Genomic DNA, 26,694 nt, shown 5'->3' on the forward strand with positions numbered 1-26,694 from the left:
GAGCAGGTTTGCATGCATCCCAGAAACATGTGACATCTATTCAGGGGAAGCCGAATTCATTAAAGCTGAATTTGTTATTAAGTGAAGCGTCTTTGCTGAGCTTGTCTAGATCTCGGATGGACAGTGTTCCACAGCGTGTGCTCCCTGGCTTGTCTAGATCTCGGATGGACAGTGTTCCACAGCGTGTGCTCCCTGGCTTGTCTAGATCTCGGATGGACAGTGTTCCACAGCTTGTGCTCCCTGGCTTGTCTAGATCTCGGATGGACAGTGTTCCACAGCTTGTGCTCCCTGGCTTGTCTAGATCTCGGATGGACAGTGTTCCACAGCTTGTGCTCTGGCTGACTAGTTGCATTTGTTCTGAGGGGCCATCGTGGGATGAAGATGCTCTGTAACTCCACACAACTCTTTGACTGATGTGCTTTTCAGCCAGCCATGATGTTTAGACTCCGCTAAGATTCAAAGTGTATCAGCTTCCAGTCACTGGTCATTTTTGCAGTTGGGCCCGGGTCACCAAACGTTTATTGTACTAAAGCAGAAACCTTTCTGTGGTAAAACACAGCCTGGGTCAGTAACGGTCCCTTCTTTTATTCCAGTCAGGGCTGGAGTGGTCTTACAGGCAGTATGAATATTTATAACCGGTCACCACGCTGCCAGTGGGCCGCAGGTTGTGTTGCTGTCCTAGCAGTTTTGCTAATTAGACCAACTGCCCTCTTGTCACACCAGCGGCCATCCTTTTAGTCCAGTACAAATGTGCTTTGAAGACTTCATGCATACCAATCGCTACCAAGGAGGAACAGGGAAGGGCTTCCGTACGAGAATACTTTGCCTTCTCATTTGTGCAGTATGTTGAACATGATCATGAGTTTATGCAAAGTTGAGAAACCACTTCATAGCTCAGCATTTGCATGTGGTTAAATTCATTTGATTATCTCGCTTTTCTGCGAATGATCAATGGGTCTTTACAGTACTGTTCAAATACTTCTACATGTAAAGATGTGTGTGTTCTACACATCTTAAGTGCCTGTAGTCTTGCAGACACTAACATGTAGCCAAGTTAAAGTCTTGGTCTCATTAAGGAGCCTAAATGGACCTTGTCCAACCCACACACATGCCACTGTGAACTGAGGGACAGCACTGACCATGAGTCTTCTATCATGTCACTGACACATACCACAGAGTTATGCAGAGCAATGGATTTCATACTAACATCTCCCTGTGATGCTCGTTCAGTTCTTGTACTGACTGTTCCAGTCTCTCTCTCTCTCTCTCTCTCTCTCTCTCTCTCTCTCTCTCTCTCTCTCCCCAGTTTAATTCAATTCAAGCTTTATTGGCATGACAAATATTTCTTTGCATTGCCAAAGCAGGACATCAAACAATACAATACAGAACATACGATAGATAAGACATTTATACATATAAACGTGTGTTTGTGCTGAAAATGGTAGGTATTTCATGTGTATAGTGTGTATAGTGTCTAATCACTGTCCCTCGCTCTATGGCATTCAGTGACATATTTAGCAGCAAGAGCTGCTGTCTGTCCTTGCTGTCCAAGTAAGACAGGCAGTACTTCCTGTTCTCCCAGGTTTCGGAATTCCGGGATTAGGTTGGTAAATTTATCGAAGTAGGTATCTCTAATAAATTCATATTTCTTACATTGAAGAAGAAAGTGCACCTCCGTCTCAACCTCACCTGTCGTACAGTGACCACAGACTCTTTGCTCTCTTGGCAACCATGACTTTCTTAGTCTGCCTTTTTCTATGGCTAGGCTGTGGTCACTGAGTCTGTATTTGGTCAGGATCTGTCTCTGCTTTATATCTCTGACAGTAGAGAGATATTCTTCTAATTCATATTTAGATTTTATGGACCGATAACATTCTAGTTTGGGACTTGTTTGGAGATGCATCCAGAATTTAAGTGCTCTCTTTTGTATGTTGATGGCCAATGGGAATCTGCCTAATTCTGCCCTACATGCATTGGTTGGTGTTTTCTTTTGGATTTTTAAAATTAATCGACTGAATTCTGCATGTAGGGATTCTACAGGATACCTGTCCCATCTAGTGTAGCTGTGCACACTGAGTGGACCCCATACCTCACTTCCATATAGCGCAATAGGCTGGATAACACAGTCGAATATTTTGCACCAAACTTTAATTGGTATGTTTATGTTCCAGAAGTTTCTTTTTATTGCATATAGCGCTCTGCGAGTCTTTTCTTTTAGAGCATTCACTGCCATGCTAAAGCTCCCCGATGCAGTTATGATCAAGCCGAGGTAAGTGTACTGCATCGTGTGATCTAGGGCGGTGCTGCCTAGATCTCTCTCTCTCTTTCTCTCTCTCTCACTTTTTCTTTCTCTCATGTAGCACTTCCACATTCCACATTCTCTTTCCTCCTCTGATGTCACGTAATCTCTCTCTCTCTCTCTCTCTCTCTTTCTCTCTCTCTTGCTCTCTCTCTCGCTCTCTCTTTCTCTCTCTCTCTCTCTCTCTCTCTCTCTCTCTCTCTCTCTCTCTCTCTCTCTGGGAGTGAGTATTGTGATCCATTCACTGCCCAGCTGATATGATGCATTGTGACATGGTCTCACTCTCCACAATGCTGCGTTCAATAGCAATTACCCCAGCTTGGGGGGGTGGGGGGTGGACGGGGTGGCGAGCAGCACTTTAGCAGGGGCCAAACTAGCCGAGTGTGTGGGTGTGTAGTGGGTGTGTAGTGTACACAGTGAGGCAGAGGTTAGGCCAGGACAGATCTGACCACTACTGCTCATGCCCTGTGGAGGTCCTGTTAGCACTGGTCTATGGGTTAGCACTGGTCTATGGGTTTGTAATGCTGTAAGCCTATAGTACAGTATACCCCCAGCCATCATCTCTGTGGGGAGAGAGGACCTTTGAGAACTGTTACAGCAGTAGTTTGGTGTAGAATTGACATGCAAAGGGGTCATAGCTGACTGAGTCTGTTTACAGTGCAAGCCACATATTTACTCTGAGCTTCAGAATCATGTTAACAGTCCCTGTGCTAGGAGTTCCCATGGCTCATGACCTTTTGATAAAGTCTCATTCAAACAAGGACAGTCAGGGCACTTCATCATGTGTGGGGATATCCCCGTCTCCTCCTCATCGACGCCTCTCCCTCCCCAGCCCTGGGGTTGTTCTGATGGGGGTGTGAGCGGCAGGCAGCATGTGCAGTGTGTAGGGATATATATATATATGTGTGTGTGTGTGTGTGTATGTATGTATGTATGTATGTATGTATGTATGTATATATATATATATATATATATATATATATATATATATATATATATATAAAGCAAGAAGCGTCTGTGTGTCTATGGCACGCATATCTCACTGACCGTTTGTCAGACTGATTTCAAACTTGGCAGGTGTCTTGCTATGGGCATGAGTAAGTGCAGTGCCAATTTGACGTTGTTTGAATAAGAAATGCAAAAGATATCATTAAATATATCGGTAAAAGAAGCACATTGGCTTTCGCCGCTAGCCACTCCCCCTCCCACACACCACTGTACTGTAAGCTACCAGTGAGTATAGAAGCAGGGCTTTGGCAGAGCTGGATCAGTGTAAGTTACACAGGTAAAAACGTAACATGTCTGACCTCAACAGTACAGTGAACTCCGCGGATTTTGCAACAACACGCCAAGACACACAGGTATGCAGTGGCTCTTCAAAATGACGTAAAAAATGATGTGCAATAAACGGACACTTCGAATAGCCCAGGCTACTTTGGACTGTCTTTAAACTTTGAATAAGCAAACGACATTTCCAACTGCAAGGTCTTAAATTGAAATGAGCGATAATGGTCCCGAATTAAAGAACGTCTCAGAATGCCACACATGTTTTCTCGATCATCAAGTTATTCAATAGGCTAAGCATATAGCCTTGACTGAAAACAGCTGTTAGGATTATGTAATTTTAATTTGTAAAAAATGTCACATGTAGCCATGCTTAAATTCTGCTCACTTCACATTTATTATATTATTATATTATCTGTAGGCCTATTCATTATAAAGAATGCTTACCTGGAATTATGTTTTTCCCTACTCTATTTTCTAAGCAGGCCTACCTGCAGGCATGTAATTGGGCTACAGGAATAGCATGTTTGAACGGGCACTGCACTAGTGTGTATGTATATGTATATATATATATATATATATATATATATATATATATATATATATATATATATATATATATATATATATATATAATGTGTATGTATATGTGTGTGTGTGTGTGTATGTGTGTATATATATATATATATATATATATATATATATATATATATATAATGTGTATGTATGTGTGTGTATATATGTGTGTGTGTGTGTGTGTGTGTGTGTATATATATATATATGTGTGTGTGTGTGTGTGTGTGTGTGTGTGTGTGTGTGTGATGGAAAGCACACATACTGCTATATTGAGATCCACTCCTGTGCCTTCATGAGCGCTCCACTCCTGTGCCTCCATGAGCGCTCCACTCCTGTGCCTTCAGCCCAGTCAGGCAGCGGGATGGCAGCGGGCACTGAAACCCTCTCATGTGAACATGAGATGTCAGTTTGTGGAGGAACCGTCGAGCATCTTGAGGGAGACCTTGGGGAGAGCGACGTTCCTGTGCCCGCCACACCACATCCCCCTCTCCCACTCAGAACAAGGTGGTGTTCGAGAGGCTGACTGAGATGCATGCCATGTGGAGCCTTATGAGATGCATGCCATGTGGAGCCTCATGCTGACTGAGACGCATGCCATGTGGAGACTTATGAGACGCATGCCATGTGGAGCCTCATGCTGACTGAGACGCATGCCATGTGGAGACTTATGAGACGCATGCCATGTGGAGCCTCATGCTGACTGAGACGCATGCCATGTGGAGCCTCATGCTGACTGAGACGCATGCCATGTGGAGCCTCATGCTGACTGAGACGCATGCCATGTGGAGACTTATGAGATGCATGCCATGTGGAGCCTCATGCTGACTGAGACGCATGCCATGTGGAGCCTCATGCTGACTGAGACGCATGCCATGTGGAGACTTATGAGACGCATGCCATGTGGAGCTCATGTTGAAACCACCCGTGCGTGTTGCACTGAGAGGACTCGACTGCTTGTTTATCTCTGACTGGCTGCGTCCTTATGCCGGGAAGTCCTCCACGGGCACATAAATACTTCCTGCTCCTGGAAGGACTCTGCTAATGATCCAGCAGACGAAGACCCTGATGGCAAAGCAGCAGATGTTAATATTTAATAGCCTGTAAACAGGTTGGAGAGGCTTTTTCCTCTCTTATGACGCATCCCCTCCTCTCACAAAACCACTTTCTCTCCCTCCCCAAAGTGTTGAGCTGCTTCTGTGTCTATAGCCTGTCTTTGTGAGTCTGGCTAGAGAGGGAATCAGGGTTTTGTGATCTGTCTTTGTGAGTCTGGCTAGAGAGGGAATCAGGGTTTTGTGATCTGTCTTTGTGAGTCTGGCTAGAGAGTGAATCAGGGTTTTGTGATCTGTCTTTGTGAGTCTGGCTAGAGAGGGAATCAGGGTTTTGTGATGGAAAGCACACATACTGCTATATTGATTTCCCCTATTAGCATTCCATCTTATTTCCATCTTATCCATATTATTATTTTTTCATTTGATATGACCTCAATGACCTGATCATATGATTTGACTGAAATCTTGTCTGTGGTGTTGATTTAGAGGAAGAGCTGCGGAAATTCAGAGAAGAAACCAACATCGAGACGTTAAAACAGGACCTGGAAAAGGAGCGACAGAGAAGGCTGGAGCTGGAACAGAAACTAAACCAAGTTCTCAAGCCAAGGTATGATCAGCTGTGGAGTCCCCACAAGGTATGATCAGCTGTGGAGTCCCCACAAGGTATGGTCAGCTGTGGAGACCCCACAAGGTATGGTCAGCTGTGGAGTCCCCACAAGGTATGGTCAGCTGTGGAGACCCCACAAGGTATGGTCAGCTGTGGAGACCCTACCATGTAGAAATGCTGTTGACCATCACTGCAACAATGTAGAAATGCTGGTTACCATCACTGCAACAATGTAGAAATGCTGTTGACCATCACTGCAACAATGTAGAAATGCTGTTTACAATGTAGAAATGCTGTTGACCATCACTGCAACAATGTAGAAATGCTGTTGACCATCACTGCAACAATGTAGAAATGCTGTTTACAATGTAGAAATGCTGTTAACCATCACTGCAACAATGTAGAAATGCTGTTAACCAGCATGGTTAACCATCACTGCAACAATGTAGAAATGCTGTTAACCATCACTGCAACAATGTAGAAATGCTGTTGACAATCACTGCAACAATGTAGAAATGTTGTTTACAATGTAGAAATGCTGGTTACCATCACTGCAACAATGTAGAAATGTTGCTTACCATCACTGCAACAATGTAGAAATGCTGTTTACCATCACTGCAAAGGCTTCTAAATATACCACACCAAGCCCACAGCTAAACAACACAGGATTTGTAGAAGACACAAGAGGACAGGTTGAAGATAATCACAAATTGTTATTTTATTTCAGTTTGCCATTTTTTAATGTGCTCTGCAACCTGCTGTTAGTTCCTATAGACCGTGTAATGCAGATGAGCTATTTAAAGGTTTCCTCTTGTTGGTCGCAGAGTGGAAGATTCCCCACCACAGCCGCCTAGAGCACAACCTCCTGCTGCAAACGGAACAGGTCAGTCATCCTCACTAGCACTGAGAGTTTCATTTGCTGCTACCAATCTAAAAGATATGCCAGGCCTTGCTTTTGCTGCTACCAATCTAAAAGATGCCAGGCCTTGCTTTTGAAACGGAAGGATGCGAAGGTGTTGGAAACAACTGTCACAACTAGACACATACACACACTCTTCATACACAGGCACAGTCGCGCACGCACGCACGCACGCACGCACGCACGCACATACACACAAAAGACACACACACACACACACACACAAAACACACACACACATACATACACTCTTCATACACACACACACACGCACGCATGCATGCACATACACACAAAACACACACACACATACATACACTAAACACACACACACCACACAAAACACACACATACACAAAACGAACACACACACACGCAAACTACACAAAACACACTCACATACACATGAACACGTCACTTCACCGGGTGTCCCAAAAAGAGACCGAACAGGGAACGTTCTCTTAGCTCCCTCTGAGTCTGTGCAGAGCTGTTCAGAAGAGATCCAGATAGATCTGTCCACCTTTCTGAGCCTGGTCCATGAGTGTGTGTGTGTGGGTGTGTTTGTGTGGGTGTGTGGGTGTGTTTGTGTGGGTGTGTTTGTGTGGGTGTCCATCCCTCCAAGGAGAAGTCACAGAGACGAAGATGAATCTCATCTCACTCTTGCATTACATTTTTTTTTCTCATGACCCTTGAGACAGAGTGCTAGATTGCATTTCTGAGACTCAGGTACACACACACAGGTACACACACACACACACAGGTAGGTACACACACACAGGTACACACACACGTACACACACAGGTACACACACAGGTACACACACGTACACACACACGTACACACACACGTACACACACACAGGTACACACACACGTACACACACACAGGTACACACACACACACAGGTCTGCTTCCTGCACTGGCCTCCTCTACACACCCCCCCTACACTACATCTACCCCCCCCCCCCTACACTACATCTACCCCCCACACACACTACCTCTACCCCCCCCCCACACTACATCTACCCCCCCTACACTACCTCTACCCCCCCCCCTACACTACATCTACCCCCCCCCACACACTACCTCTACCCCCCCCCCCTACACTACATCTACCCCCCCCTACACTACATCTACCCCCCCTACACTACCTCTACACCCCCCCCTTACACTACATTTACCCCCCCACACACTACCTCTACCCCCCCCACACACTACCTCTACCCCCCCCTACACTACATCTACCCCCCCCTACACTACCTCTACACCCCCCCCTACACTACCTCTACACCCCCCCCCCCTACACTACATCTACCCCCCCCTACACTACCTCTACACCCCCCCCTACACTACCTCTACACCCCCCCCCCCTACACTACATCTACCCCCCCCTACACTACCTCTACACACCCCCCCCTACACTACATCTACCCCCCCCCACACACTACCTCTACCCCCCCCCCCCTACACTACATCTACCCCCCCCACACACTACCTCTACCCCCCCCCCCCTACACTACATCTACCCCCCCACACACTACCTCTACCCCCCCCCCCTACACTACATCTACCCCCCCTACACACTACCTCTACCCCCCCCCCCTACACTACATCTACCCCCCCTACACTACCTCTACTCCCCCCCCCTACACTACATCTACCCCCCCTACACACTACCTCTACCCCCCCCCCCTACACTACATCTACCCCCCCCCACACACTACCTCTACCCCCCCCTACACTACCTCTACCCCCCCACACACTACCTCCACCCCCCCCTACACTACCTCTACACCCCCCCCTACACTACATCTACCCCCCCTACACTACCTCTACACCCCCCCCCCTACACTACATCTACCCCCCCCTACACTACCTCTACACCCCCCCTACACTACATCTACCCCCCCCCCTACACTACATCTACCCCCTACACTACACCTACCCCCCCCTACACTACCTCTACACCCCCCCCTACACTACATCTACCCACACTACCTCTACACCCCCCCCTACACTACATCTACCCCCCCCTACACTACCTCTACACACCCCCCCCTACACTACATCTACCCCCCCCCACACACTACCTCTACACCCCCCACCCTACACTACCTCTACACCCCCCCTACACTACATCTACCCCCTACACTACACCTACCCCCCCCTACACTACCTCTACACCCCCCCCTACACTACATCTACCCACACTACCTCTACACCCCCCCCTACACTACATCTACCCCCCCCTACACTACCTCTACACCCCCCCCTACACTACATCTACCCCCCCCTACACTACCTCTACACCCCCCCCTACACTACATCTACCCCCCCCCCCTACACTACCTCTACACCCCCCCTACACTTCCTCTACCCCCCCCCCCACACTACATCTACCCCCCCCTCCACTACATCTACCCCCCCTACACTACCTCTACCCCCCCCCCCCCCTACACTACATCTACCCCCCCCCTACACTACATCTACCCCCCCTACACTACATCTACTACCTCTACACCCTTCCCCCCCCTACACTACATCTACCCCCCCTACACTACATCTACTACCTCTACACCCTTCCCCCCCCCCCCTACACTACCTCTACACCACCCTCCACTACCTCTACACCCATATATGGAATGATATGGAATTCTTGAATATAATATATATGGAATTCGAATTCTTGTTACAGTGTCTTCTTTTGTTCAAGCATTTCTGGTTGTTTTGTTTATAGTATACATTCATTTTGCTTGTTAGTATCTGGTTGTTTTACTCATAGTAGCCTTCTCTGGTTTCCCCCTATAACTATACTAATCTGGTTCTCCTTTATCTCCTATAGCTATACTAATCTGGTTCTCCTTTAACTATACTAATCTGGTTCTCCTATATCTCCTTTAACTATACTAATCTGGTTCTCCTTTAACTATACTAATCTGGTTCTCCTATATCTCCTATAGCTATACTAATCTGGTTCTCCTTTAACTATACTAATCTGGTTCTCCTATATCTCCTTTAACTATACTAATCTGGTTCTCCTATATCTCCTTTAACTATACTAATCTGGTTCTCCTTTAACTATACTAATCTGGTTCTCCTTTAACTATACTAATCTGGTTCTCCTATATCTCCTATAGCTATACTAATCTGGTTCTCCTATATCTCCTTTAACTATACTAATCTGTGCAGCTAGTTGTGCAAGTGCACTGATGTATCTTTCTTCTCCCTCTCCCCATCCACCAGCAGCAGAAAAACACAGAGAGACCCTGAGCTCTCGACTGCTGAAGTGGATGTACGACCGCTTCGGTGTTTACATTGAGGACTTCCGCTTCCAGCCAGAGGAGAACACCGTCGAGGCGGAAGAACCGTTAAGTGGGAAACGGTAAGAAGGCAGACTGCCACTGCCCCCCACACACACCACCACCACAGTAGTTATGATGGAATACCCAGCAGCACATGTGGCCAGGTCAGGTTTGGATTGGATGGAACTTCTGACTCATGATGAGCTCATGTTCACCCGGTGAGCCCAGTGGACCATATTTCCTTCTTGTCCTCTGATCCCCCGCCCCCCGGCCCATCTGATTGGAGCATGGGGGGGGCAGGGGTAGTAGTCATCAGGTTAAATGGCTCTGCTCAGCAAAGGGTCGTCAAAACGGATAGCTCCTTAATGGTGCTGGGGGCCGGCGCAGGTCCATTACTCACTAAGCCGCTGACCAGGCGCGGAGGACCACACCACAACGGAGGAGTCCAGCCGGGTCAGATGAGCTCTTGGAGTCCAGCCGGGTCAGATGAGCTCTTGGAGTCCAGCCGGGTCAGATGAGCTCTTGGAGTTCAGCCGGGTCAGATGAGCTCTTGGGCAGAGTGGGAGTGTTTGCGAGGGTGGGATTTGGTAGAGGGGCGCCAGGGATGATTTGGATTGTGTCTGCTCCCCAGTAGTGTTGGGGTGTGAGGTTTGTGCCCATAAAAACAAATCCTGTGTGTCTGAACTGAGCTGGGTTTTGGGGCTCGTTGTTGTGTGGTGCAGTACTGCGATGCAATGCTGGGTTTTGGGGCTCGTTGTGTGGTGCAGTACTGCGATACTGTATATCAGATTCCTTCTCGCTTTGGTCAGGCCCACATCTAAAGCCGTTTGATTGGAACACGTCCACTAATGGTTGACACTGTTCCCGAACCCGTCTCAAGCAAGCTGTCAAGTTCATTTTTTTCAGTCTCTAGAATTCTGCAATGTGCGTGAGAGGAAGTGAAAAAGTAGTTCTCCCATCTCCAGTGATCTCCAAACACCCTCTGTGTCTCTAAAACAGCTAGCATCTAACCTGACTCTCGCCAGATGAATTTCGTTCCGCCTAGCTCCGCCTAGCTCCACTCACATCCATCTGGGACCTCTTCCATTGAGAGTGATTTCTGCACCAGATTGTATGGTAGAGCCAATCAGGACGCAGGGCGGGAGTTTCATAGACGTGACGTAGCGTAGAAGCGACTGCGAGACTGTTATCAGCGTCACGGGTTGGCTTTGATGTGAGTGGTTGAAGTAGCACGTCAATAGATGACGGACAAGTGGCTTATCCAATCATATGCAAGCATTTTTTGATTAGGCCCAGCCTTCTGAAGCAACACTTCAATGGATTGATCCCAGATGGATGAGTGGAGCTAGGCGGAACGAAATTCATCTGCCGAGAGTCAGGTTAGCTACAGTGATCTCCAAACACCCTCTGTGTCTAAAGCAGCTAGCATCTACAGTGATCTCCAAACACCCTCTGTGTCTAAAGCAGCTAGCATCTACAGTGATCTCCAAACACCCTCTGTGTCTAAAGCAGCTAGCATCTACAGTGATCTCCAAACACCCTCTGTGTCTAAAGCAGCTAGCATCTACAGTGATCTCCAAACACCCTCTGTGTCTAAAGCAGCTAGCATCTACAGTGATCTCCAAACACCCTCTGTGTCTCTAAAACAGCTAGTCGAAGAGACCAGGGACAACTCTTTTCATGGCGAGCTGCTTCTGTCTTTGCCAGAATCACTGAATGACACAGGATCGTTGAATAGGACCACTTCTCCTCCTCTATGCCCGTGGAGGTTGGGATGCAGTGGGCTCCTCACTCCTCCTGACCCTGCCTGTTTTGTTCACTCTCTTTCAGGCTGACGGAGAACATGCGGCGACTCAGTGAGTATTAGTTCTGCCTGTCTGTCATGCCCTACTCTGTAACAGGAGGGAAAAGTCTACTTTTGTGGGTAATGTCAAGTATATTTGAATGGTACAGGTTGCTGTTTTGGTGTAAAAACACCATTTGGCCTCTAGACTGGCAGTAATGATGAAATGTAACAGTTACACAGAATTAATCTAATTTCATATTTTGACAACAAGAACTGCAAACTATGCCTCTTATGTTCTATATGTGCCTATATGCTTTATGTTTGTAGTTTGTGTGTTTTTTAGATGTGTTTGTGTGTGTGTGTGTGTGTGTGTGTGTGAATCTCAGAGCGAGGTGTCAAGCCTGTGACTAACTTCATGAGGAACCTCTCTGCCTTATCAAGTTGGCACTCTGTGTACACGTCAGCAATCGCCTTCATTGTGAGTGTTGTTGATATACCCACACGCCCCCCACGATATACACAATATACCCACACGCCCCCAATATATACACAATATACCCACACGCCCCCCACGATATACCCACACGCCCCCCATGATATACACGATATACCCACACGCCCCCCACGATATACACAATATACCCACACGCCCCCCACGATATACCCACACGCCCCCCATGATATACACAATATACCCACACGCCCCCCACGATATACACAATATACCCACACGCCCCCCACGATATACACAATATACCCACACGCCCCCCCACGATATACCCACACGCCCCCCACGATATACCCACACGCCCCCTACGACCCCCCACACACCCCCCACAATATACCCACACGCCCCCTACGACCCCCCACACACCCCCTACGACCCCCCACACACCCCACACACCACCTTTAGCTGCTCCATGTCTCACATCTCTGTGCATCGGTACGTGAATATCCACTGGACACACACACCACTAGCCTTTTCACTGATTAGCTCTCTGCGTCCACTGTTTCAAAGTGACCAGGACACACACACCACTAGCATTTTCACTGATTAGCTCTCTGCGTCCACTGTTTCAAAGTGACCAGGACACACACACCACTAGCATTTTCACTGATTAGCTCTCTGCGTCCACTGTTTCAAAGTGACCAGGACACACACACCACTAGCATTTTCACTGATTAGCACTCTGTGCGTCGGTACGTGAATGTCCACTGGACACACACACCACTAGTCTTTTCACTGATTAGCTCTTTGTGTGTCTGGTGTGCTAGTGACTACTCTCACTGAATCTTACTCCACATCCTTCTAATGTTCTTGACATGTGACCTGTCTCTCTCTCCCTGTCCAGATCTACATGTATGCTGCGTGGCATGGCTGGGCCATCCCCATGTTTCTATTCCTCGCTATCCTGAGGTTGTCCCTCAACTACCTCATCTCCAGGTACACTAGCTACATGCACAAACACTCATTGGTGACAAGCCCAAAGGGGAAGATCTGCTTATTTGTCAGATTAAGTGGTTTTTAACTGTAGGATATTTCACTGTGGATTCAGCTAGAGCCCCCAGTTCCTACATTTATCTCCAACATTACTGATTATATTCTACAAGCACCTACAATGTGTGATGAACACAGCTAATAGTCCTGTACAATGTGTGATGAACACAGCTAATAGTCCTCCAGATATCAAATAGATCTGGTTTCCTACAGCAAGTCTCTGGCAGTGAGGAGGTGGTCCAGGTGTTTGTTGAGCAGTGAGGAGGTGGTCCAGGTGTTTGTTGAGCAGTGAGGAGATGGTCCAGGTGTTTGTTGAGCAGTGAGGAGGTGGTGAGGAAGTGGTCAAGGTGTTTGTTGAGCAGTGAGGAGGTGGTGAGGAAGTGGTCAAGGTGTTTGTTGAGCAGTGAGGAGGTGGTCAAGGTGTTTGTTGAGCTCATTTCCTGTGCTGCTCCTCAGGGGTTGGAGAATCCAGTGGAGCATCGTGCCTGAGGTTTCAGAAACTGTGGTAAGACACCATGATCATCGTCATTTGTTTTATTGTTGTTGTTTGTGTTGCTACTAGTTCTATTTTAGTATATGAAGAGCTTAATATTGTCTGCTTTTATGAGAAAAGGTTAAGTTAATTGGTTAATTTAAGATCTGGATGAATGTTGGATTTAAACCAACACTGGTTGATCTTACCTGATCTGTCTGTCTACAAGGAACCACCAAAGGAGGACTTGACTGTTTCTGAGAAGTTCCAGCTTGTCCTTGATGTAGCTCAGAAAGCACAGGTACGGATGGGGAGAGGGAGGTGAGATGTGCACAGGTACGGATGGGGAGAGGGAGGTGAGATGTGCACAGGTACAAATCGGGGGAGGGAGTGGAGGTGTGCACAGGTACAGATGGGGAGAGGGAGGTGAGATGTGCACAGGTACGGATCGGGGGAGGGAGTGGAGGTGTGCACAGGTACGGATCGGGGGAGGGAGGTGAGATGTGCACAGGTACGGATCGGGGGAGGGAGGTGAGATGTGCACAGGTACGGATCGGGGGAGGGAGGTGAGATGTGCACAGGTACGGATCGGGGTGGGAGGGGTGAGGTGTGCACAGGTATGGATCGGGGGAGGGAGGGAGGGAGGGAGGGGGAGGTGTGCACGGTGGTCTTGAGTGATGGTCCATGTGCATCGTGTGGCTGCTCTGCTCACAGAGCCACTTCAGAGCTGCACTCACTGCCGTTGTGTTGCTTGACAGAACCTGTTTGGAAAGATGTCTGATGTCTTGGAGAAGATCAAGAAGTGAGTTAACCTTTTCCAAAATACCAAAACCAAATGTTTTTTTTTTCTCCATCACATAGTTTACTGTTGAACTTACTGGATCCAGATAGACTTGCTGTAGCCGGAAATGAGCTGAAGATTCTATCTAGTGTCAGAGTAACAGACAGACTAGGAGAATGTTTCTCCACTTTTTCTGTAAACTGCTTTGAGTGATACACCTGGTAAATGTGTGTGTGTGTGTGTGTGTGTGTGTGTGTGTGTGCTTGGTTCACTAGTCTCTTCATGTGGGTGCAGCCTGAGATCACTCAGAAGTTGTACGTGGGTCTGTGGGTGGCCTTCATATCTTCCTGTCTGCTGCCCTACAAACTACTGGGCTTCATTATGGGTGAGCCGCTGTCCAACCTCGCGCTGTGCTGCGCTGCACGACACGTCCACTCCATTTGAAGCACTGCGCCTCTGTTCCCTTCAGAAGGAAGCCCGAGGAAACGACACACTTTGAGTTTCTCCTTCCTCTGCCACATGAGTCTGAGCTTGTCTGATGCTTAGAGGTGTAGTGTGTAATGAGGTTGGGGGTGGGGAGGACCCTTAAAGCCCAACTAGCTCAACTTCCTGTTTTTCTGCTATCACAACCAAACACATATCATATGATATGACTCCTGAATGGAAGCATTAAATACAGAAATGTAATTATTGTTAATGAATGATCTGTCAATCTGCTGTTAGTAACTTAAGATCCAACCCTTTACAAAGTCAGCTGCTCTGTTAACTATAGAACATCAGACACTGATGATCTGCTGAATTCTTTTGCGGCCTGTGAAATAGTTCTGAGTTGAGCGGCTTTACTGAACAAGGTTGTGTTTTATTCATCCTGCCTCCTTAGACACCAGACAGTCAACATGCTCCATCCAGTTGTCTCCTTTGAAATAACATTCATTCTCTTTCTATCTCTCTCACACTCTCTCTTTCTATCTGTCTCTTTCTTTCTCTCTCTCTCTACCTCCCCTCCTCTCTCTCTCTCTCTCTCTCTATCTCGCTCTCTCTCTCACTCTCTCTTTCTATCTCTCTCTCTCTTTCTTTCTCTCTCTCTCTACCCCCCTCCTCTCTCTCTCTCTCTCTCTCTATCTCGCTCTCTCTCTCACTCTCTCTTTCTCTCTCTATCTCTCTCTCTTTCTCACTCTCTCTTTCTCTCTCTATCTCTCTCTCTCTTTCTCTCTCTCTCTCTACCCCCCTCCTCTCTCTTTCTATCTCTCTCTCTTTCTATCTCTCTCTCTCTTTCTATCTCTCTCTTTCTTTCTCTCTCTCTACCCCCCCTCTCTCTCTATCTCTCTCTCTCTCTACCTCTCTCTCTCTCTCGCTCTACCTCTCTCTCTCTATCTCTCACTCTCTCTTTCTATCTCTCTATCTCTCTCTCTTTCTCTCTTTCTCTCTCTACCCCCCACCTCTCTCTCTCTCTATCTCGCTCTCTCTCTTTCTCTCGCTCTACCTCTCTCTATCTCTTTTTCTCTCTCTCTCTCTCTCTCTCTCTCTATCTCTCTCTCTCTCTCAGGTCTTTATGCCGGCATTAAGTTCTTCATCATCGACTTCATCTTCAAGAGCTGTCCAAAACTGAGGTCCAAGTATGACACCCCCTACATCGTCTGGACCAGCCTGCCCACCGACCCTCAGCTGAAGGACCGGAACAACATGAACCTGTCCAGACGGGTGAGTGTGAGGGAGTGTCACGTTTTGAAGTGTCTTTCTCCTGATGACCTTGATGTCTAGTGTTTGTCCTCTAACATGGGGCATTAGCTGATTTGCTGAATATTTGAATGTTCAAGTGTACAGTGCACATGCAGTGCAAAGCTGGCTCAGCACGGTAGAACCCTGTGGCCTCTCTAGAACTCTATCTGTGTGTGTGTGTGTGTGTGTGGGGGGTGTGGGTGTGTGTGTGTGGGTCTAAAAAAAGCCCAACTGACCACGCTTTCTTCCGTTGCAAACGCGTGAATTTCATACATGATGCATGCTTCCACTAGAATGTATATGAATTTCATACATGCTTCCACTAGAATGTATATGAATGGTTGTTGTTCATAAAGTAGGTCGATGATGTGTGTTAGCCAGTGCACTCCACACATTTGTTCTGATTTGAGTTGAGTTTGCTTTGAGCATTTCAAATATAGAGGTGTGTGTGTGTGTGTGTGTGTGTGTGTGTGTGAGGGTGTTTTACCAACTGTGTGTCACATGACTGTTTTGCTGTTTTCTCCCCATCTCAGCTCTCTGGGTTTGAGAAGGTAGGCTTCTGGTGTGACCCTCAGTTTAATAGCACCTGCCTGCCTTCTGGCACCTCTGGCTGGCTTGTGTGTGTGTGTGTGTGTGTGTGTGTGTGTGTGTGTGTGTGTGTGTGTGTGTGTTTCAGATACAAAATTGATGGTGTAATGTCCATATACTCACAGTTTACTAAACTTGTGGGTAATAGGAATAAATTCCTCTTTTGCCTTTGGTCTATGATGATTGGGGTGCTTGCGTGTGTGTACGCGTGTGTGTGTGCGCGTGTGTGTGTGCGCGTGTGTGTGCGCGTGTGTGTGCGTACGCGTGTGTGTGCGCGTGTGTGTGTGCGCGTGTGTGTAGATAATGGCTGATCGTGGGCATAGCTGAAACTTGGTGTAGGTGGGTGTAGGTGGGTGTAGGTGGGCAGTAGTTGTAGTGTGGTTGGGTCTCACAACAGCTGAGCACTTTTCCAAAGGTGTGTGTGTGTGTGTGTGTGTGTGTGTGTGTGTGTGTGTGTGTGTGTGTGTGTGTGTGCTTTTCCAAAGGTCTTCATTTGGAATCTCACGTCACTTCATGCTGCATGAATGGACTAGTCTTTGTATTCCTTCTTGCAGAACAAAACTTTCTGATGTGAAGCAGATGGAATTGTGTCTGTTCCATAGGAAGACGGCAGAAATTTGGCAAATACAAATTAATTATGTGTAATGATCTGTAGTGCAACAATACGACTGAAATGGGCTCAGCTATTGTGATATCTCATAATGTGAGTGTCCCTTTTTCTATTGAATCACTTCTACATTAGTCTGAAGCGAACTGCTGATCAGAAATAGTAGGATTTGGTAATGTTGAATGTTGCACGTGAATATCAGGGGCCTCTGTCTTTAATTCAGCACTGAATCTGAAAAAAGCAGCACTGACTTGGATTAGAACAAAGGACAGAGAAAAGTCCCAACATATGCGGTGATGTGTTAAAGGTGGTTCTGAAATAGTCCTCCAGCTGGACAAGTGCCCATTGCCTTGCTGCTCCATGGCCTGGAGAGAGAATGGCCTTGACATTTCAGAAAACATTAACCTAAATATAGATTTTGCTTTGCATGATTCCACCCAACACTGTAAAAATTGCTGTTGAAAGGGTGTGTGTGTGTGTGTGTGTGTGTGTGTGTGTGTGTGTGCGCACTTTCCACATGAGAACAGTTCAGTCACTCTTCAGCAAATCCCCTCATCCAGTGCCCACTACAAGAGCACTGTAGTCAATTCTGCTACATCAGGCTTATGCAGAAAATGGATTGACTATCCCGCTGTGACCACTGCACTGCTGACTGTGTGTGTGTGTGGGGGGGGCGGGGGGAGGGGGGGGGCATGGTTCCTCCTGTACTCTAGAGGGTTATCTGCATTTCTAGATCTAGGATTTGTTTTCCTTCCTAAAGACACCAGTAGCAACAAGCAAACAGTTACAATGATGACCTGTGTCCTAGCTCTAGACATGTAGATAGCCTCTAGACATGTAGATAGCCTCTAGACATGTCGATAGCGTCTAGACATGTCGATAGCCTCTAGACATGTAGATAGCCTCTAGACATGTCGATAGCCTCTAGACATGTCGATAGCCTCTAGATAGCCTCTAGACATGTAGATAGCCTCTAGACATGTAGATAGCCTCTAGACGTGTCGATAGCCTCTAGACGTGTCGATAGCCTCTAGACGTGTCGATAGCCTCTAGACATGTAGATAGCCTCTAGACATGTCGATAGCCTCTAGATAGCCTCTAGACATGTAGATAGCCTCTAGACATGTAGATAGCCTCTCCCTTAGGCACTCTGTGTCTGCTGACCGCAAGAGCCAAACTCTGACCTCTGCGTTCCTCAGGTCCACCCCACGGTTGCCCGGGGCAACCTGGCGGCCAGCGGCGTCCCGGTCGGCCTCAGGGAGGAGGACGGCGGCCGCATCAACAGCACCAAGAAGGGAGCCTTCCACGAGGTTTTCAACCTGCCGGAGACAGAGCGGCCCCTGCAAGGTGCGCAGCCTGGCATAGCATGGCACAGCCTGGCACAGCATGGCACAGCATGGCATAGCATGGCATAGCATGGCACAGCATGGCACAGACCCACTGGGGAGCTGCTGAGGACCGCTGTGTGTGTTTCCTCACTGACCTTTGTGTTGTGTGTGTGTGTGTGTGTGTGTGTGTGTGTGTGTGTGTGTGTGTGTGTGTGTGTGTGTGTGTGTGTGTGTGTGTGTGTGTGTGTGTGTGTGTGTGTGTCTTCTCCTCAGTGTGTGACAACGGGTGGCGCTGCTGCTTGATTAACAGGGACAGGAAGATGCCCACTGACTACATCCGGAATGGAGTTCTGTATGTGACAGAAAAGTGAGTTCTGTTGTGAATTGTTAAATGTCTTGAGTTACACTTGCAAACATGAACCAAATGTGTATGTGTGTGTGTGTGTGTGTGCACTTTGTGCACTCTCAATCCCCTTCGCCTCCTCATCTAAGGTGTGTGTGTGTGTGTGTCCCTCATACCCAGTTACCTCTGCTTCGAGAGCTCCAGCTCCAGATCGAGCTCCTCAAAGAAGAACAAGGTCATCAAGCTGGAGGACATCACAGATATCCAGAAGGTGACCTCTCAGCTCTCAGGACATGTTTGGGCTTCACTCTTCTACTTGTTGGACTGTTGACAGAATGTTGTGTTTGTTTTGTAACGTTGTGTCTGTGTTGCAGTACAGAATGTTGTGTTTGTTTTGTAACGCTGTGTCTGTGTTGCAGTACAGAATGTTGTGTTTGTTTTGTAACGCTGTGTCTGTGTTGCAGTACAAAGTCCTGTCTGTGCTGCCGGGGTCTGGAATGGGGATCTCCATAGCGACTCCATACACACAGAAGGTAAGAAAGTCATTTGGAGTCATGAGTCGGTGAAAATCCCAGGTGAGCTTCACCCTTGTTACAGTAGCAACCACATTACTAGATTAAATGTTTGTGTGTTTTATTTACTAGATTAAATGTTTTACTTATTAATTATTAGTTATTAGATAGATGCAGGTCTGTTGTTCCCTTTTAGTAGAGTTTTACTTTGAGTCATACGATACGATACGATACAACTTTATTTGTCAGTTTGTGCTGAAATTCTTTTTGCATCCCTGGACAGCTCATTTAATTATAGGGGGACAGCATACAAAGGACAGAAACAATACATACATGTAGATATACACATAGGACATAACACATCAACAGACAAACATGAAACTTGCCACACATGACAGAATGGCACGTGGAGATTAGTGGTTCAACTCAGTCAGCCCCACAGTCAGCTGTGATCAAAGGAACAATTCCCACATAGCCGGCACCACACTCAGGCAGCGGCATTATCTGAAGGTGATACCAGTGAATTAAAAACAAATCTTTAACTGATGTTTAGATCAGCGGCATTCCTGTTTGTAGATAGAGGAGCATGACCATGCCAACACAACCCCCAAACATGACCATGCCAACACAACCCCCAAACATGACCATGCCAACACAACCCCCAAACATGACCATGCCAACACAACCCCCAAACATGACCATGCCAACACAACCCCCAAACATGACCATGCCAACACAGCCCCCAAACATGACCATGCCAACACAACCCCCAAACATGACCATGCCAACACAACCCCCAAACATGACCACTACGCGTGACCATTGTGTCTGTTTCCGACATTATTGGTACCCAGTGTTTTGAAACTTGACAAAAAGGGGATTTCCTTCAGAACGCATGGGACTGCACTATGTAATGTTGTCATGGGTTGGAGCTTGACCCTTTTAGTACGATTCAGACATGATTGAAACTTGACAAAAGCTTCATTTTGTTACTTTAATGAGCAACTAGAAGTGTTGTAACTCGGCATCCACAGACTGAATTCTGTATATTTGTGGAGCAGTGCCGTGACCTCACCATCCTCTTCCTCGTCCCCATCCTCTTCCTCCCCAGCCCCTGGTGTTTGGTGCCATGATCCACAGAGACGAGGCCTTTGATGCCATCTTCACCCAGTACGTGAAGATCGTCCCCCCCGCAGGCGCCACCAACCCCGAGCACTAACCCACAGCCTGCCTCCACCACCAGCCACCAGCCCACGACCCCCATCACACTGGAGCAACCCCCCCCCCCCCCCCCCCCCCTCCTCTGCCTGGGCACAGAGGGCCTGGCGTCCCTCCTGGAGTGGGCAGTGTGTGTAAGAGCGTCCCTCCTGGAGTGGGCAGTTTGTGTAATAGCGTCCCTCCTGGAGTGGGCAGTGTGTGTAAGAGCGTCCCTCCTGGAGTGGGCAGTGTGTGTAAGAGCGTCCCTCCTGGAGTGGGCAGTGTGTGTAAGAGCGTCCCTCCTGGAGTGGGCAGTTTGTGTAATAGCGTCCCTCCTGGAGTGGGCAGTGTGTGTAAGAGCGTCCCTCCTGGAGTGGGCAGTGTGTGTAAGAGCGTCCCTCCTGGAGTGGGCAGTGTGTGTAAGAGCGTCCCTCCTGGAGTGGGCAGTGTGTGTAAGGGCGTCACTCCTCCCTTCCTCTCCCACTGGACAGAGAGCACACCGGGAAGACCAGCCTGGACTTGTTAGTCTCCCCCACCAGAGTGTGTTTTTTTACTTGTGCATTTTATGTTGTGTCTACTCTGCTTTTTTGAGGGGAGAATATACATGTTTTTTTAACGCCGGGCGGTTAGTCTGTGTCTTAACATTGCAATGCCATAACGGAATAAGGGGGCTGGACCCTCTGAGCCTGTCTGTTGTCCTCCTATTGGTCTTTCTCTCCACACACGTGTCATGCAGGTCATACGGTTTGCAGTCTCTGTGTCATGCAGGTCATACGGTTTGCAGTCTCTTTCCCCTGTTTTTGTCGTCCTTACATGTATGTTGAAATCACCACTAGCCTTCTTAGCCTTGCCCTGTAATACCTCCCCATACACAGAGCACTTTTTGGCAGTATGTCTTTGTTGAGACATGAGTAGGCAGGTAACATGGTATTATGGTAACAGTACGAGCAGCATATGGCGTCTTGAGCAGGAGCACTGAATGTAAAGGGCACGTATGTCGCTCAGCCTCAAACATCTCCAAGTGGACACTGGCCGTACTAACTACACGCTGATCTGGAGTCAGCCACCCTACTTCCCCTCTGGTCTGTGCCTCATACACTGGTCCCTGGACAGAAGAGAATGGTGCCCACTGCAACTGTTAACCATAGCACATTGAAACTGTAATTGAATTGCACTATTATTTCAAACTGCCAATTCAAAAGTCCACATATTACAACACAGTGATTTGTTTAGCAGAAAAGCACAAGTGGGCATTGAAACGACCGGAGTGGGTGCACACAGATGTCAGTTCTGTCTGTCAGTTTGCAACCCTGTTTAACAGAACAGCGTCTGTCAGATTCAGTCATTCTATACCCTGGCTTACAGGGTTTATGGGTTAAGGGGATCTCTGATATTTTGATAGTATAATTCTATTATTTTCTGCTTTTTTTGGTATTATTCTCATTCTATTTAAGGAGAATGGAAGTGCCCTCTGTTCTATACACTCCATCGAATTCCACACTATGGAAGAGGAATGTATTCCCATACAGCGGCTTCCCGATGGGATCAAAGAGCTGGACCTGTTTTTGTTTTATTTGCATTCACGCTTCCGATGCCAAACCATATGTTTACTAACTTTTGTTTGACAAATGGCTACAAAATTGGTAAAAAAAATGGTTGGGAAATGGTTGGGAAACGGTTGGGAAATGGTTGGGAAATGGTTTTCATGTCTGACTTGGAAAGCCTTACTGTCTCTCTCAGCCATCGTGGTGTCTTGTCTGTCGTACTAACAATCCCTACATGTTCATGCCCTGTCTCTCCTGTCAGAGTAGCCAAACATAAGGGAGAACTCCATCACACAACATGGAACCTCTTCAGTTGTGCCTGACCATAATAGACGTGATTCTAATTCCCTGATCTGATACATTATAAAGGTGCAGTCCTAGCACAAAAAGTGTGGGGTGTTGAAGTAGAACTAAAGCAAGGTATCTCATGCCCACAGTATGCATTGCTGAAGGGTTTTGTTCTGGTGTTGGTAATGTATTTCATGTTCATTGGTAGAAAAAGTGGTTCCCGTTTGCTCAGCTAATCACCACTAGGAAATAAAGGTACCTGGTCTCACTGCCTTGATCATTAATTAACTGCAAATGCCTTGTGTGTGCTAGAATGGGATGCATAATTACTTGAAAGTACTAAATGGAGTAAGTGATGAAAGCTAAACATCTAACCAGATCTGCTAGAGGCACATTCTAGGGATACATGTCATTAGTTCTGACATTTCTTTTTCTTTTTGCCTTTTGTGATAGCAGAATGTACAGTGTGTCACTGTCAAGTATGGTATTTATTTGTTTGCCAAAAGTCATGTCTTTTTTTCCCTCATTGCCATTGGTCCTTGGCTTTTAAAATGTTTTGTTTGTGTGGTGGTCTGGCTGGATGCCCTGAGCACTCCGGGGCTGTGAAGGCCAGTCCCCCTCCCCTTGACCTTAGTGAAAAATGACCACTCCCAGATGCATCACAGTGCCGCAGTTCCCACGTGTGAGCGACCAGGAGAGGGCCCTGTTGCACTGATGCTCTCAAGAAATTGGGCCTTGGTCATGAAGCGCTCATCCGGATGGTCCTTAGTGTTCGATTTCAGAAGCTACGGAACCCAAAATTATATTTGTAGTTCAAAAGTCTCTAATTTGCAATTGGCTTTCCCCCCGTCACCAGTAACTAGTGACCTCACATTTTAATTGCCCAAGTCATTTGGTTTTGAATGTAAGGCATTGGACTTTGGTCGCCTGTAGATGTCACATCTGTTTGTTTCTACAGCCAACCAAAACACCTGCCATGGGCTTCAAATGGCTCAATGGGCAGGTGAAGCCTTGGCACAGTATTTAGTTTGCTCATGTTTGTTCCTCTTCTTTTAAACTTAAACAAATGTTCTATCTTTTCCAATGTTTTACAGTGATCATTTATCAGATAAAACGTTTGTGCAGACATAACCACCATAATCAGAAGTTTATCCAAATGATAATCCTGCATGAAAACATGTCTGACTGTGTTCATAGACTATGTGCGGATCATCAATGTGCGTCGCCTCCACTAGCCCCCTCTCCCCATTCTGCTGTTAATCCTGAGTTTTTGCCTTACCTAGCAGAGATGGGAATAATTGTTTCTATACAATGCTAAGCTTCTTCTACGACTAATGCTGAAAATACTTTATAATTCATTTAGTGTACAGTAAAGAAAAACCCTGTAAAGTTTTTAAAGAGTTATGTCTATTGTAAAATAAATATGTACATTTTTATTTAAGCAAAATAACTGAATTTATTTGTCTTCTTTTAAAAAAATTTTTACTCTATGCACTCTTGCATTCTCATTATTTCTCACTAGAGGGCGGTACATTTTTGTTTTATATCAGATAATCTCTGATTTCATTTGTTAGTTCTGGGCAACTGCAGTTTACATTCAGGTATAATTAAAAGCAAAAGTAACAGAAATCACAAGGAAATTGCAAGAAGTTAATGTAATTATGAATATAAATCTGGAAAATCTATATTGTTCCAAACCTGAGTCTGTGGATGCACTTAGGAAATGGCAGATACTCCAGAACCCGATCAAATGAGTCAGAGCCAGAGAGGAGCACTTCCTCTTAAACGTACATGCTCGGAGGACTTCTCGCTAAGCAGACAGGATATTGAAGCCATTGTTAGGCAGACGGTATTGATGGCGTCGTCGTATCTGGACTCCAGATCGGTGTCCTCTGGCAGAGCCCTTCCTCTTGGGACAGGGCTGTTTGGGAGGGCGAGGCCTGCTGGGCATCCAACCACCTGTGTCGACCGACCTGGGAAAGTCACCTGTGTCGACCGACCTGGGAAAGTCTGGAGTTTAGATGCTATATTCCCATGTATTATTGGGATTGCTCATTTACTCATAAACTTTTATCACCACAGCATATATAGGTGAGTAGAAGATATTCCTGACAGTTGATTTCCGTAACATGTTAGTTAACAGAGTGAGGATCACCATGGTAACAAGTTTAATAAGCTTGGTCACTGTGTAAAAAGACTGGAATATTCTTGAGGAGAGATTAACTGTGGGGTAAAGGAAAATATATTAATCCTGGCTCTATCTGTCCTATACTTTTTATTTAATATATTTTTTTGTTTGTTACACTGTACCGTCCTTATATATCCTTCTCATCATCATCCATCATCATGATTATCAGATTTGTAATGTTTCATCAAGACCCCTTCAGCCTACCTGCACACAGACACAAAACTCAAATTCAACACCACTTTCATTCTCTTTAACAAGATTCAAGATTCTCTTGAAACAAATCACAACATCCCATCAAATAATTGTCAAAACAGTTTTCCCCTGATTTTTCCTCCTCACAATATCCTCTGCTTTAGTATGAAATATAACTGACTGGTCTTACTAGGCCTAAAAGTGACAATGAGGTGAGATGTGTTTGGCACATGTTTGACATGACAAAGAAATGAAACATTAACCATTCAAAAGGGCTGTTATAAAAGTACTTCTAAAGAGGGACTGTTAAAATCGCCTTTTGAAGGCTGTTGCTTTAGAAAACAGGAAAACATATATTCTACTGTGATGTACCAACCAAGAAAGTAGGCTGCCTGACATACTTATACTTATATCCCATGACCAAGGACCACCCATCCTAAAAATCCTAGTGAGAGTCCTAGGATGAGATTAGACTGTACAGTCTACAGTTAGGATAATTGTTTTTTTTTTTTTTATATGGGTTTCAGCTGTCCTCAACGGCTATTAACGGCTCTGGTCCTCAAGGTTTTATTGTGACATCTAGTGGTGAGATGTCATAGTACATCCACATACTGCATGTGGATACCATACCTTTACCATAACAAAGGTGAATGCTTCTAATGCAAAAACAAACGTATATTGTCTTTGATTAGCACCTTAGCAAAGGGTATGTATATGCATTCCATGAAATGACCGCTATGGGAATTCAACTTCTGTTGCGTTCTTTTTTTGATTTAGTACTTTAGTACTCTCAACTGAGTCATTTAGATGCAGGCTGCACAGCAGCCTGTAGCTTGATTAGTGAAGTGCAGTGGCTGATGGGAATAGAACACGCAGCTGAGGAGTGGCAGGGGCCCACACACACACACACACACACACACACACACACACACACACACAGAGTCATCCAGTGACTACAGCCCAGCTATTTATAGGAGTGCCTGTGTTTCCCTGAAGAAGTGCTGCGCGTTTCACACACTCTCTCTCTCTCTCTCTCTCTCTCTCTCTCTCTCTCTCTCTCTCTCTCTCTCTCTCTGCTAGCTTCAGTTACAGGGTGCTCTGGTGTTTGCACAAAGTATAACATCCCAGCGGGTGTACAGTACACTCCCACACACACAAATTTGATTCATTGTCCACTAAAGTTTGAAATGGGAAATTGATACTTCTCTTTAATGGTGCTGACTTTAATTTGAATCAACAATTAATTAGCAAAATAAATCATTTATCATGAATTATCCATTACATTTGATTAGAATGAAATAGAATTACCTAAAAATGCCTCTAGGTTTTTATCTAACTCCTGACTGCCAGTTTTATTTAAAACCTAGATACTGGTCAGTAGTCACTATTTTTGAAATCAGTGAAGTTGGCTCTTTGACATCAGAGGCGACATTAAACTGTGTGCATTCAGACACACATGAACTGTTAAACCTTCTTTGACATCAGAGGCGACATTAAACTGTGCATTCGGACACACATGATCTTTGGCATTGTTTTGATTGCATCCTGCTTTAGCCATTGAGCAGCACATTTGAATGGTTGTAAAGCATCTTTGCTTAGTCAGCCCTGGTTTGC

The 26,694-nt window shown here is 46.3% G+C and overlaps 1 protein-coding gene across 6 annotated transcripts in view; it reads left to right on the forward strand.

The window, feature by feature from the left end:
• LOC143109138 (GRAM domain-containing protein 4-like) overlaps positions 1-24,141 on the forward strand; it is a 42,544-nt gene extending 18,403 nt beyond the window's left edge. For 3 of the 6 annotated variants that reach the window (XM_076271784.1, XM_076271817.1, XM_076271776.1), the window contains exons 4-20: positions 5,695-5,815; positions 6,640-6,698; positions 9,979-10,117; positions 11,868-11,893; positions 12,210-12,301; positions 13,176-13,267; positions 13,778-13,826; positions 14,023-14,094; positions 14,552-14,595; positions 14,850-14,959; positions 16,121-16,275; positions 16,827-16,844; positions 18,688-18,835; positions 19,090-19,183; positions 19,340-19,430; positions 19,624-19,692; positions 20,783-24,141. In XM_076271784.1, coding sequence (XP_076127899.1) covers positions 5,695-5,815; positions 6,640-6,698; positions 9,979-10,117; positions 11,868-11,893; positions 12,210-12,301; positions 13,176-13,267; positions 13,778-13,826; positions 14,023-14,094; positions 14,552-14,595; positions 14,850-14,959; positions 16,121-16,275; positions 16,827-16,844; positions 18,688-18,835; positions 19,090-19,183; positions 19,340-19,430; positions 19,624-19,692; positions 20,783-20,890 — 1,487 coding nt within the window. In that variant the 3' untranslated portion in view covers positions 20,891-24,141. The remainder of the gene's footprint in view (positions 1-5,694; positions 5,816-6,639; positions 6,699-9,978; positions 10,118-11,867; positions 11,894-12,209; positions 12,302-13,175; positions 13,268-13,777; positions 13,827-14,022; positions 14,095-14,551; positions 14,596-14,849; positions 14,960-16,120; positions 16,276-16,826; positions 16,845-18,687; positions 18,836-19,089; positions 19,184-19,339; positions 19,431-19,623; positions 19,693-20,782) is intronic. The other 3 variants (XM_076271801.1, XM_076271793.1, XM_076271809.1) reach the window with 3 other exon arrangements.
• The last annotated feature ends 2,553 nt before the right edge of the window (positions 24,142-26,694 follow it).

Source organism: Alosa pseudoharengus, unplaced genomic scaffold (assembly GCF_046254945.1).
Source record: "Alosa pseudoharengus isolate Yale_2024_CS ecotype anadromous, Long Island Sound unplaced genomic scaffold, YU_APseudo_1.1 YU_APseudo_1.1_scf_10, whole genome shotgun sequence".
In the NCBI taxonomy this organism is placed as follows: domain Eukaryota; kingdom Metazoa; phylum Chordata; class Actinopteri; order Clupeiformes; family Clupeidae; genus Alosa; species Alosa pseudoharengus.